At 50.1% G+C, this 23,740-nt stretch overlaps 1 protein-coding gene across 18 annotated transcripts in view; it reads right to left on the reverse strand.

Moving 5' to 3' along the window:
- MSI2 (musashi RNA binding protein 2) overlaps positions 1-23,740 on the reverse strand; it is a 211,725-nt gene that overhangs the window by 6,137 nt on the left and 181,848 nt on the right. For 3 of the 18 annotated variants that reach the window (XM_042026468.1, XM_042026464.1, XM_042026482.1), the window contains 4 exons: positions 20,408-20,431; positions 19,234-19,341; positions 2,168-2,376; positions 319-396 (listed from right to left, as the gene is read on the reverse strand). In XM_042026468.1, the coding sequence (XP_041882402.1) occupies positions 355-396; positions 2,168-2,376; positions 19,234-19,341; positions 20,408-20,431 (383 nt within the window). In that variant the 3' untranslated portion in view covers positions 319-354. Of the gene's footprint in view, positions 1-318; positions 397-2,167; positions 2,377-15,470; positions 15,563-19,233; positions 19,342-20,407; positions 20,432-23,740 lie in introns of those variants that run through there. The other 15 variants (XM_042026479.1, XM_042026477.1, XM_042026475.1 and 12 more) reach the window with 12 other exon arrangements.

The following is a 23,740-nucleotide window of genomic DNA, read 5'->3' on the forward strand; positions in this document are numbered from 1 at the left end:
GCTGGGAGCAGATCTTTGATCCCACTGGGATTCTGGCTGCCGGCACTGGGGGTGATTCCCCACAGCTTTCTGGGTTTTCTGCCTCTTCAAATTATTGCATGAAGCATCATGAAGATGACAAAGTGACTTTTGGGGGTTTAGCTTTGGATCTGTCTTCCAGTTTCCAACCCGTGAGGTTGATTTGAGTAACACAAATCACAGAAAGGAATGATTAAAGGCCAAGGAAAGACGAAATGAAGATAAAAAATTGTTCACTTAAAGTAAATATAGGGGAGATGGTAGTTCAGCACAAAGTACAAATGGGATATACTGTAATACCTCCAAGTGAGATGGCAACCAACCATGTGTAACGTTTCAATGGTATCCATTTGTAAAAGCCGTTGCAATCAAAGGTCCCTAAAATTGTACAATTGTTAAGTTCATCAGTGCTCTATACATGGGAACAGCTGATTATTAATTTTGCCAAGAAATTATCAAAGGACTTGAAAGACTGTGTTGCCAGCATGAATAGGGATTTCCGAGAGCTGTTCTGGTCACCAGGTGTGCTCAACCCTACGGTCACCTTTCCAAGACCATCATCTTCTCATTCCCCCAGGTGCAAAAATAAGCTTTGGGGTTTTCCCTTCTTTGTTTTTAAACCAGGGTTAGTAAATGGAGAGTGTTAAATAAATATATATGTAAAAAAAGCTATGGGGTTCTTTGCAGTTATTGGGGGAATTAAGAGGCTGCCAATCTGCAAGTCAATTATAAAATGGTTCTTTGGGAAGTGTTAGTGCAGACAAATCTGGATACCCAGGCTTGGACCCGGTGTCCTATCACTTGAAAAATCAGGATGTTGCTGAGGCCGAAGTGCCCAAGTTTTCAAGCACAAACAGGTCTTCAGGTGAAAAATAGAAATAAGAGGTGTTTTAAGTAGTGAGAGGTGGCAGTTTGAACTGATGTAGCTCCTTGCAGAGCAGTAATATTCCATGTTTGTGCTAGAATTGATCCACAGGGATTGTCAAATCCATGGTGTGACCACGGGAGGGGCAGGCACAGGATGGGAATTGAGCACACAGGCACGAAGGGAGGCAGAGGGTTGGTTTGTCTTTTTTGCAATGAAAGTAACAGTTTCAGGAACTTTGTCTGCACTACACTCCAGCTCCCCCCATCCAATTCCATCAGGGAGTGAAGTTCTCTCGGTTTGAGGGACCTTCGGGGGAGCCTCTGCACTTCCTCATCGTACAGGAGATAAAAACCAACTCCTGCCCGTACTCCAAAAAGGGCAGGAGCCCCCGCTGCAGTCTGTGCTGGGGTGACAGCGGGGCGGAGGCCAGCCCCATTCATGCTCACACACAGTGACACAGCCACGTGCAGCCTTGTTAAGCCAATCTCTGCCCCTCATTAGTGTGATCGCAGACCCAACGCGGCGTTAGGAGGCACCTCCCGGTGACCCGACAGCCGAGCGGGACACTCGCTCGGAACCTGCGGCTCTGAGGGACGGGCAGGGATGCTGGAAGTGACCCCAAAGGTCAGCAAACAGGTGAAGGGGAGCAGGACATGTCCTGTCCCCCTGCTGGGGTCCCACCAGCCAAATTAATGAGTTCATTTTGCTCGTTTAGTGGGAGCACGGACTGCTGCTCCGTCTGCCAAAGGGTGCATCAGCCAGGAGGGGGAGCTGGGCCGATATAAAGCCCATAGGGATAAGCAGGGATTTAAATCCCTTATTTATTAAATATTCCCCTTTGAGACATGTCATGTCTGGCTGCAGATGGTTCCAAGGGAATGTCTGCACCAAGAGAGGTTCAGGTTGGCTATTAGGAAAAATTTCTTCACTGGAAGAGTGATGACTCTTTGGAATGGGCTGCCCAGGGCAGTGGTGGAGTCACCATGCCCAGAAATGTGGCAATTTGTGATATGGTCTGGTTGACAAGGTGGTGATTGGTCAAAGGTTGGACTCGGTGATTTTGGAGGTCTTTTCCAACCTTAATGATTCCAGCTGGACTGTTCTGGTAATCAGTGATGACTGACTCCGCGATTCCAGCTGGCAGCGGGAGCGGTGGGTCGGGCATCGCTCGCAGGTTCTGGCAGCGAGAGGCCGCGCTCGCCGTCAGGCCACCACCCCCGAGCCCCCCAGAGCCCCCTCCCACCCCCAGCAAGGAGCCCCGGCCGAGCACGGGGTACTTACGGCGATGCCGTGTCCGAAGCCGGAGCCCGGCTGCGGGCTGGCGGCGCTTATGTAGTTACCCACGCCGGAGTCCTGGCTGGCCGTGCCGTAGAGATCCGCGACGGGCCCGGGGCTGTTGGCCCCGGGGAAGCCTCCGGGCCGCGCTGGGTTGGAGCCTGCCGGGGAAGCGGGTGCGCCAAAATTCGGTTGAGCACTGTAGCTATTCAAGACTGGTGTGCAGAGAATAAAGCTGGGTATGAGGCCAGACGCCGGGCATGCACCGGTATTACAAAGCCAAACACCAGAATAAACAGCCTAGGCCCAATTCTAACACTTAACCAAGGCCATGCGAGAGGAGAGCAAGTACTGGAGAAGAGTCAGCCCGGACTACTACGAAGCTTAGAGCTCCAAAAATATATATATGGATATATATAAAAAAAAAAAGAACAATCATTCAACACACTACTGCAACCAGAGACTGGAGGTGCTCATTTTCACCAAATTATCACAAAATATAATAGGTATTTTTCAACATCTGACTTGATGCTCATGCAGTAGTAACAAGTTCTCTAGGTCTGGGCACGCCGAGACAGCATTCACATCCCATGCAAACTACAAAGGAACTAGTTTGAGACTACACATTGTGGTAATATTGATATTAAAATGTTGACAGCAAATAACTTGAATCACATCTAGGAAAATAGTTTTTTGGATCCATTCGATACTTTTGGAAAAAACCTGCCCTTTTAGATCAGTAAGCTGTAGAAATAGTTCAATAGTTGATTTTTTTTTTCTTTAAATGATATGGAATGGAACAGTTTGGATTTTTCTCTTTTAAATATGACCAAGGAGAGTGTTGTTTTATTTAGTTTTTTTTCCTTTTGATTTGGAGAGCGAAGACCTACCTTCGTCTCCAAAACCATGCTTGGGACATCAACCAAAATTAAACAAATTAAATAAAGATCAAAAGCAAAAAAGAATTCCAGAGGGTGGATTACAACTCACCTCCTAATGTGGAAGTAAAAGAAAATTTAATTTTTTTCCTCTCTTTTTTTTTTTTTTGAGAAAGAAAAACAATGTAAATAAGAATGATACTGAAGAAGAAATTTAGATATCAAAGCATGTTAGATGGTCAGGCTTCTGGCATTTCTCACGGCTGCTCTTGGATGTAGAATTTATGAGGAAGAAGTTTCAATGGGAAAGAAAAGTCAGCAGACTGGGAGGAGCTGGATGGAGATGGCTGCGGGAAGCTGGAGCTACACCTGGGTGGTACCTGCAAGGTCCCTGGGGAGCACAGGGAGCCTGGTCTGCCCACACCCACCGGTGCCTCACCGTGTCCCCACCGCGGGCAGCGCCGGGACGCAGAGACCAACGGGGCTGGACGTGGGCCCAACACCGCAGCCTGACCCAGACCCCACCTGGGCACCCGACCCCACCACCTCCATCTCCAGCCTTCCAGGCTGCCCCAAGACTACTTCAGCCTTTTCCTCTGGCTGCAACTTCCCACGATCTTCATTAAACACTAGAACGGGTTGTAAAGTCTGGTGGCCTGGAGTGACCCCTGCCCACGGGTCAGAGCTGCATGGACTGACCCCAGGGTTCTCCTGGGCCTGGAGACCAGCCTGGAGCCAGCCCCGTGCTCTCACCGAAGCGCTGTGGTGGGCGCAGTCTGGACATCTCCTGCCCTGGCCCCTTCCCCTACATCGCTCACCCAAGGGGTCCCCAGCTCTCGAATGAATGAATGAACGGGTCAAGCAAAGGGCACCCGGCAGCTGGTGGCTCTGTGGTGACAGGGAAGTCAGTTTTAGACAATAAATGATTCACCACAGCTCTGAACCGGCAGCAGGGGAGGGTAAGTAGGACATCTAAGCTAGCAAGTTAAAAGAAATAAGGCATGAGAGAGTAAACAGATTTTGGACTTCGCTGGCAAACAAAGAGCCTTTTTTTATTATTAAAGATTAAATGTCAAGATAACATTTGGCCTTCTCACTCGTGAAGAAAAATATCCAGCTGAGATGTTCCAAAGCCCTTTATTACTAGAAGCCAGCACTTTTCCCCCCTTTTCTTCCCTTTGGTTCAATAAAATGGATGTGAATTTTCCTGCCAAGTCACACAGAAAACCCAGTTGGCTGCTCCAAGCGACAGCAGGACACGGCACGGCCAGGGGCATCCTGTCAGTGAAACACTCCTGCAAACCCCACAGCAGAGCCAGAAACCTCCAGAACAACAAACTGAGGAGCCAGAGAGACTCTCCGTCCCCCCACATCCCACCCCAGCCACTCTCATGTGCATCTCTTAAGACTGGAAGTAAGGCTTTCACACCTGCAGAAGAGCTGGCAATTCAGGTAGGTAACGAAAAGGACAATTTTTCATCTACTGACCATGGGTTCAACACCCCACACTGCTCACAGGAGGGAAAATGGGCATACCAAAGGCTGCTCCACTGCCTGGGAAGTGCTGTGTGGAGGCTGGGACACCCTGGCATTTCTCCATGTGGTGCCTGAAAACCTCCACAGAAAAAAATGGAAGCTTTTCCAGAGCCAACACTTCGCTCCAGACCCAATAAATGAGACAGAAAGCTCCCACAATTAGCAGGAGGCTCAGCAGCCTCAGAAAGTCGTATTTGAATGATTTGCTCAGCCATGGTTAGCTGCTAAGTATTTGTCTTCTTCCAGGAGCTCAGGTGAGCTTTACCTTTACCATCACAACAGCAAAGGGACCCTGAACAACTTCCCCAACATGCAAATCCTGATGTGCTCTGGCAAGAACTACCTGGAAACAAGTTTGTTTTACACAAACCTGGAATACCCTGAGACTAAAAGGAAGAAGGAAAAATGCCTGCAATCCTCCAGACTACAGATACTGCATCAGGAAAAAAGTTAACACTTTTTGGAACCTGTGTTGTTATGACAGAATTCCTGATGTTGGAGCTGGCAGAAGTGGTCCATGGCTGCTGTGAACTGCAGGAATTGCAGAGCACTGACATCAATTCCTTGCAGGCTGGAAGGAATTGGAGACTCTTCCCTGGCCACCAACATCCCATGGCAAAAACAGGAATTGGGGCAGATGTTTGGAAGCTCGTTGCTGAAAAACTGTCAGGGGATTGTGCTGTCCATGGAGGGGAGGGAACCACTGATTGTGTCCTGATGCCAAGACCAGGAGCAAAGCCTGACCTGCTGCCTGGTCCCAGCAGAGGCATTGGCTGAGCTGACCACGAATCCCCTGACTCTGGATCCATCAGACTGACTCAGCATTGCCTGGGAGCTGGCAGGGCCATCTTCTCCCCTTCCAAGAACTGCCAGCACTCAGGAAGCCCTGGCAGCAAAGGACCCATTTCAGGTCCCATTTCACGTTGTACAGGAAGCCATCCTGCACCGGGAGACTTCACAGCTCTGAGACTGTACCTAGGTGCCTCCAGCTCAAAGGCTTCCTCTATGCAAAATTTACAATCCCAAGTGTCCCCAGGAAGCCCTGTGATAGATCAAGGTCAGGAGAGATGTGGAAAAGATTAGATGTGCCTGCAAGTCACAGCCAACCACCTTTTATCTTCAGCCCTGGTGATCCTCCATCCTCTGGGCTGCAGAAGCTCCTTCCTTTGCCAATGGAGATCAAGGGCCAGCAGCCAGGAGCTCTGGCAGTGATGGAACAGGGCAGGTTAATGTCTTGCTTGCTTCACTTTCAATTTGCTGTGGTTTTTCTCACAGAAAAGACTCTGAGCCTGTGAATTTTGATCAGCAGGTGAACGTTTGCCTGCAGGCCAGAGGGATGGGCTTTGGGGAGCCTCAGGCCTACTCTGCCCAGTGTCACAGTGGCTTGGGGAGCACTGAAAATCAGCAAAGGAAAGCAAGATGCGACACAGGATGTGATAAAAAATGTGGGTCCATAAAGCAGCCCCAGAACAGGCTTTTTTTAATGCCAATATTGGCACTGGTGGAGTTGGGAGCTGCTGTGCAGGGCTGGCACAGCAAGAGCTGGACCTCTTTAGGCAGCGAGGCTGCTTTATTACCAACCCATCCTTCAGCAGAGCGCCTTTATCCCCATTTAACATGCGTGTGAGATGCCTCTCCACATTCAGCCAAGTGATTTATGTCAAGGAGCCAAGAGCTGGAACCCAAACCAGCCTGGCAGCCCAGGCTGAGGCAGGAGCAGGAGGCTCCAGGCTGAAACCAGGGATGCACATCCAGAGCCTCCTCCTGCAAACTGCCTTGCTCACACAGACCCTGCTCACACGCTAATCCGTGTTCAACAAGAAAGGTCACTGCTGAAAGATAAACTCTCCCTCGATGAACTCTTGAGAAATTTTTAAGTCAGGATTCCTGCTGACATTTGCCTTACGAGCAGCGTTACACTAACGAGGACCTGAACGCCGCCGGGCCGGAGAGCGCGGCTGGGCAAAGCACGACAAGCTGGGAGCTGGAATCCCACCCAAATAAACTCAACTCAGCCATGGATGAGGATGGGGAAGAGGGAGGGAAAAGGAGAAGAAACGTGAGGATTTTGACATTACTGTCCTACAAGGGGAACTCACACGGTACTGGGATGACAGTCAGGCCCTTAGGGACTAGTAAATGAGACCTGATGACAAAAAAACCACTTAGGCACCACTAAAATATACTGTATTTCAAAGAAAACAAACCAGGGGCAATCTGGACAGAGGACTAAGACAGACACTGCATGGGAATCATTGTCCCCTGCACACAGCCCACATGGAGCCTTGGTGACACCATTCCCTCTCCTACAGCACCAAAACCCAAAGACTTAAACACCACTGCAGGGGACTCATAACAAATATGAGTATTTCAAAATTTAAAAAATATCCAGATGAAGAATGGTACAGAGTGTGTGTCTGCCTTCCCTGCCATAGTGCACAGATGAGGAAATCCTCATGAGGGCAAGAAACCACCACAATTCACTGGATTTCCTCTTTAAGCAGAGGCAGGATATTCCTTGTCCCCAGGCAGCCATGCATGGGGGTGAGCAGCTCTGCAGGGGCAGGGGAGCTTGGCATGTGGGGTTAAAGTAAGATTCACTGATTTTAGAAGTCTTTTCTAACATAAATGATTCTATGATTCTCATCAGAAATTCATTTCTCATCTCCTGTCAAGCACATCCTACAGCCAGAGCTGGTCATCTCCAGCCCTTTTCCCGTTCAAGACCCTCCTTGTTCCTGCCTTGTCCCACTGCCCCCAGGGTGGATTCCTGTACAAACAGGTTTCTTTGCAACTTGTTGATCCAGCGCTCTAATTTCTGGATGACTCTCTCATCTGCCATAAACAGCCACGCACAATTTGGCAGGCATTTCTACCATCAATGTTTATGATAATAACTAAACGTGCTTGAAAGCAGCAGGAAATTTTCAATATAACTATCATTAAGACAAAATGCTTTAAATCAAAGCCATTACCCACCACCAAGACTCAAAGCTCACAAGATTAGTCTGTTTTTCTATCTTTATGAAAAATTCATAGAACATGCTGCAAACATCATCTTCCAGCTCGAAGCAGTAAATGATATAATAACATCAAATGCTGCCGACAGGGATGGGAGCAGGCAGGGCATGGGGGGCACTGGGCAGGGCACTGAGCAGCCCAGCTGGGACAGGGGACTGCCCCACAGCCTGGTGGCATTTAACTCCAAAGCCAGGTTGGAGCAACCTGGTGTAGTGGAAGGTGTCCCTGCCCATGACATAGTGCTGGACTAGATGGTCTTTAAAAGTCCCTTCCAACTCAACTTGTTCTAGGATTCTATGAATCTATGCATTTGAGTCACTTGGGTCCATTTACTGCTGGATTTTAAGAGAAGACTGTCACAGAAGGAATATCACCTGCTCCCAAGCATTCCAGCCTGCTGTGCTGCCTCTGCAACCACCCAAGCACAGCTGCCAGAGAGGACGCAGAGCAAAACCACAGTGAGTGGTGTGGGGACAATCCCACCTTCCTTGGGGACCCCGAGTGTCCCAGAGCGTGGCACTAATGGCCACGCTGTCACATGCATGACTAACAGTGCAGCACTCACAGCGCGACGCTGATACTTTAAATAACCAGCACAACTTCAGCACTGCATGCAAATCTTACATCATTAGTGCTCAGAGCCTTATAAATATAATTAGCAGCACTGCACCCATGTTACAGATCGCTTGGCCAAAGCTAATTCTCTGTGCAGTCAGGGCTGAAGTTAATGGGAGTTTGTACCTTGCTTTTCAGAGCTGCTAACAACCAGAATGTCATTTACCCAGGACTGGATGTACAAATTAATTCCAGTCTGAAATAAGACATCGGTGCTCCTGGTTCTCAGGGGCCTGTTCAGGCTGCAGGAGTGCACTGGCACAGCACTGAGAAAAAAAAGCTCATATTCAGGCTCTTTTTTTCTATACCAATCACCTCAGAGAGCTCCAAACCCCTTCATTTGTGGTCAGGTTGAGCCACTGGAAGCATCGCTTCCTTGTGTCTGAGCTTTTACAGAGTGTGGCTTCTGTCGGAGGCAGCATGTGGCACACCTCGAACTCGGATCAATGCTCCAGCTCACAAACGTCTCAGAAATAATGAGCTGGAAACACACAGATATTCTGGAGAATAACAAGGTACAAACAGCTCCCAACTCGCCGAAAGAGAAAGTGGGAGACAAACCAGAAAAACAAGTAACGTCACGATGAGAGGTGCCATGTTGTACATCTCTCACGGGGACCTGCGTCCCTCTGCTCCTGCTCTTCCCAAGCAGACTTGAAAAGCGAAGTCTCTAAGAACCCTGTGGCAGACACGGCTCCTCTGCAAGTGTGAAGAGCTACAGATGACAGCTGGCTCAGTCCTCACTCTGGAAAATCAAACGCGAGCGCTGTGCCTCCCCTGTCACCCCGACACGCTCCATAATGGGGAGCAGCCAGGTTGCCCCAGGTTATCCCTCCCCTGCAGCTACACTGGCCCTGCAGGGAAAAAGGAAAATAAAACAACTGTCGGGCTCATCAGCAAAATAAGTGGTGATGAGGCTGAGACACACCGAGATCTGCCCTAACAAGGTACTATTTGAACGTTATTTTCTAGCTGCAGTCACACTTTCAAAGGTTGTTCTGCCTCTGCAGCCCCTTCGGAAACGGCTTCACACATCAAAATATCGCAGGGTAATGACAGCAAGCAGTGGGTGGTGAGCTGGCTCCCGGCAATTACTGCTGGAAGTGAGTGGGAACCAGGAGGGAGGGCTGAGTGCTGCCCACCCTCCTCCAGATGGGCACAATGGGGTGATAATGGCACCTGGGATCTTGTGGCAACTGCTCCTGCTGCAGCCTCAATGTCCTCCCACCACTGCTCCTCCAGCCACAGCTCAACACAAACCAACTGCTGAACCACCTGAGATGAGCCAGGAGCAAGAGCTGGGCAGCTTCCACAAGCCTGAGCAAGATAAAAATTCACCTGGTGCAGGTGTTTTACAAACCCACTGCTGCATGTGAGCCCCTGCTTCTGCTAAGTACTGCACTTAACACATCCAAGGCATCCCCCACATCTGGAAGCTGCTGATGTGCACCAATTTGCAGAAGAAAAGACACAAAATTCAGCACATTCAAGCCCGGCTGTTCTAATTCCTGCAGTTATGCAGCAGGACAAATAACTGCACTTTGCAGCTCAGCTGTAGTTTTTTGCCAACGATCAATATTTATTGCCTAATCCCATTTTCCATACCGTGTGTTAGTGGTGTCACTTGCGCCAGGCCGAGTGCGACACAGAGGCCACACAAAGCTTCGCCTGTAGGAGCTGCAGTCAGGGAGCCAGCTCTTGTCACAGCCTTACAAAAGGATTTCCTCTCGAGCGGCTCATCTTTAATCATTATAAAAGCACAGAAGTTTAATCCATTTTTGATGTAAGCGCTAATAGCTTTGTGTCCTTGAAGTTCAAAGTGGTCTTCGTGCATGTCGCTAATTAGCCGAGCAAGCAGCCATTCAGCTTCCTCTCATGTTTCTAATTAGATCCTTAACAACAAACAAATGTCGACCTTACAAAGGCTCTGCTACGATTCCCTCCATTAGTTAAACAGTTTGGGAGGGATGCAGTTCTGTGCATCCACAGCCCCCCCAGCAGAGGATCCAGGGTTCTGGGCTGGGGTATTTGCCCATAGGAGAGGTTCTGCCTTCCTGATGGCGTTTGCCAGAGGTGCCGAGCACCCCAGGGATGATGCAGGAGCAGGTGACCACTCCTCAGCACCCTCATCCCAGCTCTGCCCTGCTCTGCTGTCCCTCCCTGCGGGCATGGGATGTTCACCAGCTGTGCTGGAACTCACAAATAAACCGAAGGGGCAGATAAACGCTGTCCTGTTAAGTTGTCTTCCTAACTGGTTTCTGCCAATTTAACTGGTTTTACCGTTAATTCAAAATATGATGTGATTACTGTTTACATACTTCATAGAATCACAGAATGGTTTGGATGGGACCTTAAAGCCCATCCAGTCCCATTCCTTGTCATGGGCAGGGACACCTTCCACTATCCCAGGTTGCTCCAAGCCCCGTCCAACCTGGCCTTGGACACTTCCGGGGGGGGACAGCCACAGCTGCTCTGGGCAACCTGTGCCAGGGCCTCCCCACCCTCACAGGGAAGAATTTAATCCTAATATCCAGGCTAAATCTACTCTCATCTTTTTACTTCACATCAAATGCCTGGGACTGTTCGTTACACTCTTTTTTGTCGATCCATGCCTGCAACATGCCATGCTGGAGTCATTTCAGCAGCATCACGCTTGTCCTTGCCTGTGCTCACGTTTTTGGGCAAGTTTCTTGCTCCAGCCCTGGCATTTATCCAAGGGGGATGAATGAAGAGCTGTCTGCATCAGGACCTGCTGCTGCCGGGTTCCTCTCGGAGCCCTCGGCGGGCTGCGGGCGCTTGCTGTGTCGCAGGCGCCGACCCCAGCGCTGCTCCTGCTGTCTGTGCCTGCACATGAAGCTTTAACACTTATTACCACCCATCCAACTGGCAAATAAGAGCTAAAACTCAGATGCTGGGATATCACAGACCCCTCTGTAAGAATTTTTCCATTTAAAATGAAAGAAGAGCTGAGCCAGGTGATGCCGGCGCCTTCACCTCGCGCCGAGGAGCATGAAAGCTGCTGTTAATTTTACCATGGGCAACCACATCTGCATTAATTGTTTACCACAGCCCGGACAGGTCTTTTATTAATATTAATGAGTAAGAGGGAACAAAAGGCCCCTTTATTTTTAGCCTACTCTAATTGCGTAGTAATTACTCATCTACAAAACAAATGAGCCGAACTCCATTGCCATAGCAACAGCAACTCCGGCCTCCCACTGTACCACATTAACTGGCTATCACTCCTGTAATTTGAAATTGAAGCCTTTTGTACAATAACAGACAATACAGGAGGAAAATTAAACCAAAAACGGGTCTTTGTTTTGCTGCATAATTTAAGTCATAGTAGCAGGAGGGTCTTGCTTGGGGGGCACCTTCCTGTTGCCAATGGGCTGGGGGGGATGCTCAGGAACACGGGGGGTTACTCCAGTAACAGAAGAGGCATCCAGACTGCAAACCTCCAGTCCTGTGCAACCATCCCTTCCTGGAGGAGGGTCTGCACCAGGCAAGCTGCTGCCCAGCACATGGTGCCTGGGGGAGAGCTGGTGGCACCAGCCACACTTTTGGCAGCTGACACCTCAACCCCTTGTCAGGGCACAGAGTTTTGGGCTCTTTTAAGCATCAGGAAATGCTCACAAAGGCCCTAGCTGTGTGAGTTTATTATTTTTAAAAAGCTCAGGTTTATATACCTGCAGACTCATTTTGCATTCTCTGGCAACTTCTAACCCACTGCACTTCTCGAGCTCACACAGAGCCAGATGCACACCAACATCTGCTGCAAGGAAAAACTACTCTGCTCCTCTGGCAGTTTTCTGTTTTAGAAAGGAAAGAGGGAGAAAAAACACCACTGTAATTATGTATTTACTTTTAAAGCATTTGGGGAGAGAATCAGCATGAAAATACTGACAAGCAGTGTGTCAGTCCAATGTGCGCCGCCTCACAGTTAGCAGTTGTTCCACTAATGAGTACCAGCCTGCAACTGCTGCTGGAGAGGCAAGTTACCCTCAGCTCTGGCAGTATTTACCTGTTTAGGGACTAAAATGCATCGGACACCATCCTGTGCTCGAAGATCTCATGCACTGGAGAGCACGTGCTGAGACCCCACTTCAAACTCTGCAACAACTCATCTGCATCTTGTGGGGAGCAAAGTCTAATTACAACAGCCAACAGCTCTGTCCTCCAGCTTCTGCTGGGAGAAAGGGAATAAAACATGAATAATTGGCTGTAGTGGGGCTTTGGAGGGTACCAAAGTTGTTTCAACCCCCTGCCATGTGCAGGGACACCTTCCACTATCCCAGGCTGCTCCAAGCCCCTGGACACTGCCAGGGATGGGGCAGCCACAGCTTCTCTGGGCAACCTGTGCCTCACCACCCTCACAGAGAAGAATTTATTCCTAAATAAAACAGCTCTGGATGAGCATTCTGAGGAGCATTTTCCCGTGGAAAATAATTCTCCCAATGGAAAAGACTATTAAAAGTTACCCGCTAAATTTGCTACAGATTAACTTCAACTGCAGCTCAGAGGTGGTCACTAATTGCACTGGAGATGATTTATCAAGTGCACAAGATTTTCTATTACAAAATTATTGATTAAAGCTGATGTATTTTAACCTCAATAGACTTCAGCCCAGCGCTCTGTCAAACACCGGCTGCTGTGGCCAAGGTCGAGCAGCAGCAGCACCAAATTGTTTCATATCTACTGAATTTTCTCCCTGGCACTGCAGGAAGAAGCTCAGTCCCTCATGGATAAAGGAAGATCCAAAAGTAGCATCCTACAGTAAAACAAGACACAGAGTTTCTCCTGCCTGGAGCCTGTGCTCTGAAAAGGACCTGTGGGATTCCCACCCTGGAGCAGCACAGCACTTCTGAACTAAACAGAGAAGACCCCCCTTGCATTATTATTATTTTTATAATTTGGGGTAGTAGACAGACAAGTAACTGTAAGGCTCCCAATATTGTCAGTAACAAGGCCAAAACCACCCATGGGACTGCAGAGTGGCTCCTCCAGAGTGCATTCACCACCCAGGGCTGCTCTGTGCCGGGCCTGGCTGATGAAATTCCTGTTTAAACCAGGATGATTTTCCTTGTTTCCACCCCTCCCAAAAGCCCCCATGGTGTGGGGTCCCTGCCTGGCCACCTGCCGTGCTCCCCAGCACATGCTGCCTCTGCCAGGGAGATAAGCAAAGGATAAAATCCAATGCAGCCATTAATCTCCCAATGCATCACCCGCCAGGCTCTGTCACATAATTACTGGCAGTTCCAGTGGAGTGAGAAATTCCAGCCCTTGCTGCTCCCAAGTGGTCCACTTGTTAGGTTCTGGCTTTTGAGATTACATAGCCTGGATTAAATTTTATGTACTTTTATAGAGAAGAATAAAAAAGGGAGAGCAATTCCACCAGAGCCACCGTGCCGCAAGGGAGTCCTCCCAGCAGGCTGCAGAAATCCCAAATTGGTTCATGGCCGGATCTTTGAAACGCTCCTCCTGACATCTCCACGAGCCCATGGCAGCTCCTCTCCCCCGCACACACAAACCAGTCACTGTCCCCCTTTTTATAGCCATAATTTGCTAACCTATGAGTAGATTAGATTTTGGAGCACCTTCCTTAAGTGTCAGACACGGCTTCCTCGACCCCATGCAATTTGTCGCTCTGCTGGCTTTCAGACACACTCCTCACTTCATAGGCACATAGAACAGCGGGGCCCCCGTTTCCCTGGAAGATCGAGATCCGAAAGGGACCTTATCCCTGCCTTGACACACGAATGTTCAGCTCCCCGGCAGCACCAGGGGCAGCTCAGCTGGCCTCGCACCGTGTCAGCCCCAGCGCTTGTTTGCTTGATTTACTCAATGTTCTATTAGAGGTAAGGAGCAGATAAAAATTCTTAATTACACTGGAAAGCCCATTCTGGATATTTTATTTCCTTTGAAAGCCCTTGCTGCCTTAAGTGCATTAATGAGTGTGTGGCTCTGCCCAGAGGAGCAGGGAGATGCTCCCACCCAGCACAGCTGGTTTTGGGGGTGGCCAGGGCGTGGGGAGGAGGGGAGGGGTGACCACACCACGCAGGAGCTTTTCTGCTCCCATCAGGATGTTTTCTGACAAGCAGCAACCTAAACAAATAAACCAAAGCCTAATTCGGGATCTCAATTACCATCTGTTGGATTTACTGACTGCAGCGCCGTATCTGCGTTTTCCAAGTTTAGCACAGAAACCCAGGCAGGAGAAGCAAAGCCACTGCTGGCTCATGGCAGAGAGGATGAACTTGCCTCGAACTCCTCATGCTGATATTTATGAAATGTTAAATCTTCATTTAAAAATGTTCCCTTAAGCTGGGTGACATGGCAATGAGTACGACCCATCACTAGCTCAGAGTTTCTGTTGCATAATAAGATTTAAGGTTTATGACCCACAAACAATCGCTTGGTGGCTCAGGACAGGCTGCGGGGAGCCGCCTCGCACACACAGAATTATTTGGATTCCCAAATGGAGTGATTTGCGTGTGGCACATCTGGTCTACGACTGCCAACAAATGAGTCTATGGGCTAATATGGACGAGTAACAGGCTGATGGAGAAACCATGATTGTAAAATGATTTGAAAAATATCTTAAGTTCTTTGGGATACAAAATAAAAAGAAGAGAATGCAGGTATAATCAGCATTTCAATTCCTGAGGGGGGGTTAATTTGAAAAAAAAATAATGTCAGTTTTACTATCAGCATAACAGCACATGTGGGTTCTTGTACAGAGGGTGTAGGTTGCCTATAGCCAGCTTCAATTTAAACTTCCAGATAATGGGATTTAACGAATAGGGCTCTATGGATCCAAGCCGTCAGCAGCTCTCTGCTGTGTTATCCCTACGCTTTCAATCAGACCAAGGCTCTGCTTTTATCTGCCACGCTCGTTCACGTTGATGGTGCCTGTAATATCAACTCGACAATGCATGTTCTACAACTACATCTACTGCTACCAGTACGACTACTACAGTGCATGCATTTAGTTCAGTCCCACAGATACATACACTCTAAGAACAGGCAAGGGGAGATGTGAAATGTTTTACGGGACGACAGGTGTTTTGTTTTTTAAGTAAGGGAAATTAATATAAAACATCAAAAGAAAGAAAGTGTACAAAAAAATAGAGACATTTCTCAAGAGTTGATATGAGTCGTTTCTTGAACCATTTCGTCCGAACAAGCAAAAAACATGCAACCAGCTGCTACTAACAAGAAGCTGGACACTGAGAGAGGATTAATAGGTGTGGACAAACCTTCCCGCTGAGAGCGCTCAGAAGAGTGTTTGAGAGGAGGTGTGCACGTCCGAGTGTAAGAGAGGCCGGAAAGTTTGCCTCAGAGACACCCTCTCTCACAGCAGCCCCAACCAAGCAAGAGAGAAAACAACAAAACATAACTGCTCACACTCACCATCAAGGTCAGTAGCTCACGTTACGAGATTTGTTATAGCTGGCAAGTATAAAGTCCAGTAAGGGGTTGTTGGGGCACAGGGCTCAAAGGCAGCACTGGCAAGCCAGGACTGGGGCCCAAAATCCAGATGTGCCAGGGGGTGGGGTGGAGAGCAGCCCCTGGCGCCGTGGCACTGTGCTGTCCCACTGCGCCGAGTGCTGCCGGCCGGCTCGGCGGGCAAAGCCTGCCCAAGGGAGCTGGGACAGGGCTGGATTAGTGTGGCCTTATGGGTTTTGTCTCCAGTCCTCAGGGAGGAATAGCTGGTAGCAACAGATTGGGAACTGGAAAAATCTCAGGCTTGTCAATGAACCAAAGAGGAAGGAACGAAAACCCTCTCCTGACAAATTTTCCTCGTCTCGTTCTCCTGCCAGATGAACCCCTCCCATGTCAAATGCAAGAGAAAAATGTGCCCCCCCATGACTGTATTTTAAAAAAAGCATTTACACGACAAAAATGTTTTACACGTAAAATATGTCAGGTGGATTCAAAAGAAACGTGACACTGATAGTGAAGTTGTCTAGGAGGAGTTTGCAGCATTCAGACTTTTAACTTTGCTCGTTTTCCATGGCTCAGGTCCCAATTCATTAAAAAAATACAAGAATGGGTGAGGTTGTCAAAACCAGTGGAGGGATTCGGCAGCACAGTCCCACCCAGAGCGAATGGATGTGGCCAGACCTCTGTCTGCTGGAAGGACCTCAGCTATCACCTCATCACTGGGATGTCGAGTGGGGACGTGATTTACGAGCAGCTCCACGGTGCTCACCCTGCCGGCACGCGAGCAGTGACGCGGGACATGAATTTATGGTGGCACTGAGCACGAGGACAGGGACACATCCCTTTCTGCTGGTTGTAGGACAGACCTGCTGTGACACAGAAGAACCTGTTTATCTAGCAAGGTCAGCTGGTGACACGCTGCCGTAGAAAAAGAAGGGGCGAGGGCAGGGAGGAGGCCCTGAGCAGGTACCTGCCCTGGTGGGCTCCTTCTGCTGACACAGCACACATGCAGGTGTCCCAAGAGGAGGAACGTCACCCCAGGGACAAATCAAGGTGGTCAGTGCCCAGGGGCTTGGAGTGAGAGGGCTGCAGCTTCCTGGGGAGACCAAGACACGCATCTGAAGGTGGATGCTCTCTGCGGGTGCTCAGTCTCCGTGCTGGCACTGATGCCAGGAAGGTGGGGAAGATCCGGCAGGATGGGGCCGGAGAACAGAGAAGGTCAATTTTGGGTGAGCTGTGGGGGCTGGAATGCTGCTGAAGAGGCAGCAGTGATGGGGGACATTGATGACATGGACTGTCATCAATGCTTTCCAGGAACCTCCTGAACAACGTTTGCTCTGTGCTGGGGCCGCTCCAGCAGCCCTGGGCAGAGCTCTCCCAGTGAGCTGGTGGTGGTGGGACATGCCTGCCCAGGTGTTTCCCAGCTCTTTCCACTTCCTGGCAGAAAGGGACCAGTTAGGGCCAGCCATGCTGTGCTCTGTGCTTTGGACCAGGCACACGTGAAGGAGGGCTGTGCGAATTTGTGAAGGAAAAACAAAAACCCAACTGAAAAGGAAAGACGGAAAAAACCCCAGCCATTTTTCTTGTAATGAATCGGGCCCGTACACTGCAGCACAAGATCGATCGGACTCCACTGCTCCTGGATACAATTCACTACCATTGCTGATGGAGTGGCAAACCCAGGATGTCCCTTCCGAAACCAGCTTTGGATGGAGATGACTCTACAGAAACCCCCCCGTTCCCAGACCACGGCTTGGTGCGGATGTGAGCGGGGCCGGTGACAAACCCACCTTCCTCCTTGAGACCTCGGGGCTGGGGGTGGGACGGGGGCTCTTTGGATTCAGTTTTGGGGTTTTGCCAGTTTTGTGCACGCAGGCAATTTTGAGGCTTGAAAAGACATTTCCAAACACCATACTGCTCTTTAAACTTGCCAGAAAGGGTGTTGTTAATTTAGGGTTAGATTTAGTTTCGTATTGCAAGTTCAAATCAAAAAACAAAAAAACCGAAAAAAAAAATCAGAAAACCCAACAAAAGAGAAACCAAAAACCACTCAAATTAAAGACAAATGATTTTCAGGCACAGAATTGATCAATGCTCAGTTCAGTTGTAATGGGCACCAAAAGCACTCCGATTAAAAAAAAAAAAAAAAAAATAATAATAATAATCAGGGAAGCAACGTTAATCCAGCCAAACCCTCTGTGCCTTGCTAAGGGGCAACTCACCAGGTCTGTTTGCACGTAAAACAAAACCTGAAGGGCAAAACATGAGGAAGAGGCAGAAACAATGAGGTCTGTTTTCCTGGAAGCATATGCAAAAGCAATCTTGGGTTTTGTTTGGGTTTTTTTTTCCTCTTTGGGTTTGTTTTTCCCCCTCCGTGCCGGGGCAGTAGGAGAAGCCGGGAGTTGGGGGATCCCCACAACCAGGCTGGCAAGTCACCCCTTAGGCGCTCTCTACATGCCACAGGATGGAACTGGTACAGAGAGTCCTTTGTAGCCTGCAAGCAGTGCCAGTTTGCATGGAACGGAGTTCTCCTGGTGTCTTTCTTTGGCCTCCATGGCATCAGGCTCTCGCTCGAGACACACCTGGGCCTGCGCCCACCTCCTACTCCCTCACGCAGTCAGGGCTTTTCGGGGAGAGCTCGATAACCCACCGGCACTGCCGGAAAAGCCACCGAGAGTCCCCAGCTCGGCCATGAGTGAGCTGGGAGGTGCTGCCAGCCCCGTGTCCTCTGAGGAGACGCCGGGACGGAGGACACGGGGCTGGCAGCGGCTCTGTCCCGGCAGCGGCTCCGTCCCGGCCTGCGTTGGGAGCCGGGGCGGCTGCCGAGCCCATGGCTCACTGAGGGCTGCTCTGAACTCTCTCACCCGAGCAAAGTGCTGATTCACATGTTCAGCAAAATTTAAACCTAAGGCAGTAACGGCAATTGGCAATGATTTATTTATTTATTTCCCTTAAGGGGAAAAAAAAAAGAAGTTTTCAGAAGAACAGAAGAAAAGCTTTGTCGTTCCCCATGGAAGCAGTGGGGTTGGAGCAGGCAGGGATGGTGAACTGTCAGCCATGTGCTGGTGCTGAGGGCACGAGTGATGCCATCCCAAGGGACACAGTCCCTCACCATGGGGCTGCCCCATGCTGGCCATGGTGGAGGAGGTGACAGTGGCTCTGGGCACGCGCAGGAGCACCCAGAGCTGCTGCCACTGCCTCAACCCAACCCCAGCTTCCTGTGAGCAACCAAAACTTTTTTTCCAAAACCACAAATTAATCTTTTTCGGGGTGTCTTTCAGAGCCTCGAATTTAAACCAAACAAATAAAGAAAACAACACAATAAAGGAATAAAGAAAGAAACAAATTGGAGTATCTACCCTGGTTTTGGCAGTTCTCACGCCAATCTCCTGCAGGTGCTCCAGCCCCCATGGCCTCTGCTTGTAGTTTGGGTTTGGGTTGGGATTGATTACTTTTTTTTTCTCTAATTTTTTTTTTTTTTTGATTATTTGTTTTCAGGTCCCCAGGATAAGTGTGAGGAAAATCAGAGAAATGATGGAGAGCTGCAGCCACACAGAATACCGACAGAGCTTTTACCTGACCCTGCACTCTCAGGGTTTGCTCTTCCACGGGCCCCCCTACCTGATCCTCTTGCTGCTGCCACGGCTGCCGCTGCTACTGGTCCATAAGCCGCTGCCGGAAAACCTGGCCGTGGAGAAAAGGAGAAGGGTAAAGACAGAAGCCAGCGGGTACCGCGAGTCTCTGCGGGGCAAAGGGTTCCGGAGCTCGCCATCCCGGCTCTCCGTGCCACCAGCGGCCACTGTGTTTGGGACGAACCGAGCCCTTGCCAGCTGCCCGCTGCCAGTGGTCCCTGCCAGCACAAATCCCCTTGGCACAGGAGGAATGGAGCTCCTGGCCACGGCACGCCGTGGAGCCAAGGAGGACAGGCTGGAGGCAAAGCCTGTAGCACTTGGCTTGTGTCTCCACACTCCCGCAGGAACGGGGTCAGCCTGCTCCGCCAACGACCCGGGAATTCTCTTCTGGGCTTATTTGCAAGTGATAATAATGTGCTGGTCTATAGACAAAGCAGTAATGGAAAATATGAGGAGGTCCTCATGTCAAGATCACGAATTTGCTGGGATCAAGCAGAAAAAATTCAATGGAATGTGGTTTAAAAAAGAAAGAAAGAAAGAAAGGAAAAAGCTCTTGAAAGCAAACCAGCCGCAGATCAAGGAGCTCTGTGACATCCCCCCTGCTCCAGGGAACCGAGCCCTTGCAGAGGAATGGAATGCTGCCAGCAAGATTGCAGATTTAATGTCTTTACTTAATTAATATTCAGAAGATCTGCCAGAGACTCTGACTTTCAATATGCGTATTTTAAGAGGGCAATGGCAAAGTCCAGGCAATCAGCAAGAACCCCAAACCCCAAAGTCAACAACTCCAGGGAGGTTCCTGGTCTCTGGGAGCTCTGACTGCTCCTGCCACCCAACAGGACAAGCCTGGGGTGGGCACCACGACGGAACCTGGCCCTTGAGCGGGCACCAGGACCATGATCACAGCTGCTTTGCAAGGCTGAAGAACCACAGGAGAACAACTGAGGCACTGAGAAAGAGAAGAGTGAGCCTGAGAGCGAGAGTGCGAGCCCAGCACGCTACAGCCCACTACCTTCAGCACTACGGCGCAGCTACAGCTCAGCTACCAGGGCAAGGAGCAGAGAACTAGGCTAGAGTGACTTGAAGCTACTTAAAACATCAATCAAAAAAAGACATACTTGCATTTAAATATGGTAATAGGGCTGTTGGGGGAAAAAAAAAAATAGCACAGGTGAAATGTATGCAGAGGATCCCCAGGCTGGTGCTCCCTGTGCACAGAACCCAGCACTGCAAAGCCAGCCCTGGTCCTCCTGGTGAACCTGTCTGCTGGTAACTACTACAGGCTCTGTGGAGTGGGATGGGGGGGAAGCACATCCAGACTGGGGGCTGCTGTAACCAGAGTTAAACCCGAGCGTTAAATTCCCTCTTGCTGGTGACGGAGCCATCAACCCTGGGTGGGTCCCCCGACACGTGACTAGGGCTGGAGTGAGAAGACTTTAGTGTTAAGAGTCAAATCAACCTCCAAAGAGCAAGGAAAGCATCTGCAGGACAAGGGCTGAGGCTTTGGGGCTTCATTTTCATGCAGAGCCACGGCTGGGCCAAGCTCCGAGCCCTCCCCCTGCGGCTCAGGCAGGAGCAGAGCTGGCACCAGCCCCCGTCCCTCCCGCTCTGCTCCCTGCCCACCACGGCGCCCGGTCCAAGAGCAGTGTCCTCAGCGTTCCCATGGCACCTCCACGACCAGCTGGCCACCCGCAGATCTCTCATTTGGAGGCTCCAGGGGCTCTCTAAACCATCCGTACGGGATCGGAGGAGCTGTGGACTTTCCATGGAATAAAATGCCTCTGCCAAAACCAATCAAATACCCTTCAAATCACCAAGCATCCCCTGAGAACAGCACAAAAAACAGGGCTGGAAAGTTTGTTTCTCTTGTTCAGCTGCTAGGGACGCTCAGGATCTATTTGAAATGCAGGACAAAAAGTTTTGCCATGCAAAAGAAGAGTGAAATAACAAGGGTGGAGAAGGCGCTCCATGGTAAGAGCCCAAACAAAGGCTCCGTTATTGCATTCCAGTGGACAGATGTGTGAAAAATTAATCCCTCCGCCCCCGAAGGAAGCTTTTATCCCAATTCTGAGATAAAAGCATCCCTGCGACATGGCACTCCAAACAGCTCAAGTGTGATCGCTGCTCGCGCTCTGTGCGGGAACGCCGCAGGGGCCGCAGGCGGAGCAGCCGCAGCACAGGCTCCAGGAGCGGGAGATGGAAACAGGGATTGATTATTAACATTGGCAAAGCCCTGCTCACTGATACACTCACAGGATGGCTCCATCACTGAAGGATCCCCAAATCAATCCAACCTACTGAAAGCCATCGATCCCCTGCTAAAATGCTCTTTGCCAGGCCCCCCGTCCATCGGCTCGCTCAGCTGGGAACAGCTCCCCTGTCACTGCTGTCGAGCCACTAATGCTGTGTGACCTCCCACCACTGTGCCAGCATCTCTGTGGTACCTCTGTGGCTCTCTGCTCCTGACCCCCTCAGCAGTGATGGGCATCTGACACCATCCCACTCTGCCTGATGGGGCTCCCAGCACAGGGCACCGGGAACGCCTCCGAGAGCTGGAGCAGGGGACAAGGAGAACTTGTAGCCAGCAGTGTGATAACAATGGTCCAGTGCCACTGTTTCCCCTCAGCAATGCCTGGGAAGTGCAGGCATCTCCAGGAGATGGCAGTGGCTTTGGAGACTGCTGCTGTAGGGTGCCAGCAGGCCCTTTAATCCCTGCACCTGCTGTTAAGGGGCTCTCAGGCTCCCAGTTCATTTTTAAGAAGCAGCTTGGAGGTAACTGGGTGCCACAAATGGGTGCCTGGACAAGAGTGCCTTGAAACCAATGGAAGCATTGATGGCAGCATCTCTGGATCCCACCCTGGACAAGCAGGAGCATGGCCTGCATCAGCCCCACTCTCTCCGAGCCCTCTGAAGTCACCTGGAAAATCAAAAGAGCGGAGGAAGAGATCAATTCATTCCTGGTGTTTGTTTAAGCACAAAAGATCCCTGTGCTTTGTGTGCCCGCTGCTCCCAGCTGCCCAGAGGAAACAAGCTCCCAGAGCCATTCCAAAGGCCAGCAGTGCCCACTTCAGGCACTGCAATTAGAAGGTATTTTACAATAAACGTTTTGCACTGGGCTCACACACTGTCCAGGAAAGCCCTGAGGATTCACAGCAATTTCATGCTCTCTCATTGCTCGGAATGAGCCAAAACCCCTGTTCCAAGTGCAATTTTTCACAGATAAATTTTCCTGCTTCCTGCATCAATAGTTTCACTTTAAATAGCGAAGCAGCAAGGGAAGATGGACAGATCCATGCTAAATTCTTTGCCCTGAGGTCCCACATTTAGTCCGTGGCTGGTGTCTCTCCAATGCACAGGTGAGTTTGGGAGAAAGGGGATCCCAGGATGGCACAGCCCTGGAGCAGCAGGTTTGGGCTGGAGCACACAGCCCTGCTGTCTTGCTCTGGGTATTGAAGTGGGAACACAGGATTTAGCAGATTTTCCAGGGGCTTTGTGAACAAATCTGGCGAGCGCGACGCTGCCTGAGCAGGGCCAGGCTTCACATGGGCTCCAGGGGCTCACCAGGTCTCTGCCCTGCTCCATCTCCTGCTCTGGTGGGATCATTCCTTCTTAAATCACTGAGTTCTCCTGCCCTCCAGCCTGGGTCTGGCTACAAGGCAACCACAAGGGAATAACACAAGAACCATTTGTCCCCCTTCCTGATGCCAGGACCCTCTTCCTGCAGCTCCGGCTCTAAGAGAAGTCACTGACTCCTTCAGTCCTGCTCTGATCAGCCTTTGAAGACCCCAAATACCTTGCATCCCCAAAGCACACACAACCCTATCCTCTACAACCAGTCAGACAATAAGAATCAACCCAAAAAAAGGGCACAAAGATCATGAAATTAATTCTTACATAAAAAAATATCATGCAAAGGATTTCCTCTGTTTAATGGCCAAAGCACTTGGGCACCTGAGGTCGCATGTTCAGACCTCAGCAATGAGCAAAGGGATTTAAAATAAGAAAATGGAAGCTGAGATGCTCGAATCACCACCTGACTTCAGAAAATAGCCAAAATCATAGAACAGGCACGGAGAATTAAATAAAAGCCATCAGGAAACTGCAACTAAGAAGCAACCCCTTTGGGCTGTGTTCACGGAGTGTTTGCAGTGCTCACATGTGAGCTGCAGACTGGTCTGTGCAGGGTGTTTGGGGGTCCTTGTGCTGAGGGGATCGAGCTCAGAGCTCCTTCACACCCCAACACTTCACCTCTTACACCCCTGGTGCTCCCCAGCGAGCTGACCTGAACCCCGGCCTTCCAGGAGGGTCACTTCATCTCCCAGGAAAGAAGTGCAAAGGCTGGAATATGAATTCGTGTGCAGGCTGAGCGGGGAGAGGAGCCAGGGAGCTGATCCCCCCTTTTCCAGCGGCGTTCCCAGAGCTGATCCCCCCTTTTCCAGCGGCGTTCCCAG

Source organism: Corvus kubaryi, unplaced genomic scaffold, assembly GCF_017639235.1.
Source record: "Corvus kubaryi isolate FWS band 111438036 unplaced genomic scaffold, C.kubaryi_AGA036_p1.0 37284, whole genome shotgun sequence".
In the NCBI taxonomy this organism is placed as follows: Eukaryota; Metazoa; Chordata; class Aves; order Passeriformes; family Corvidae; genus Corvus; species Corvus kubaryi.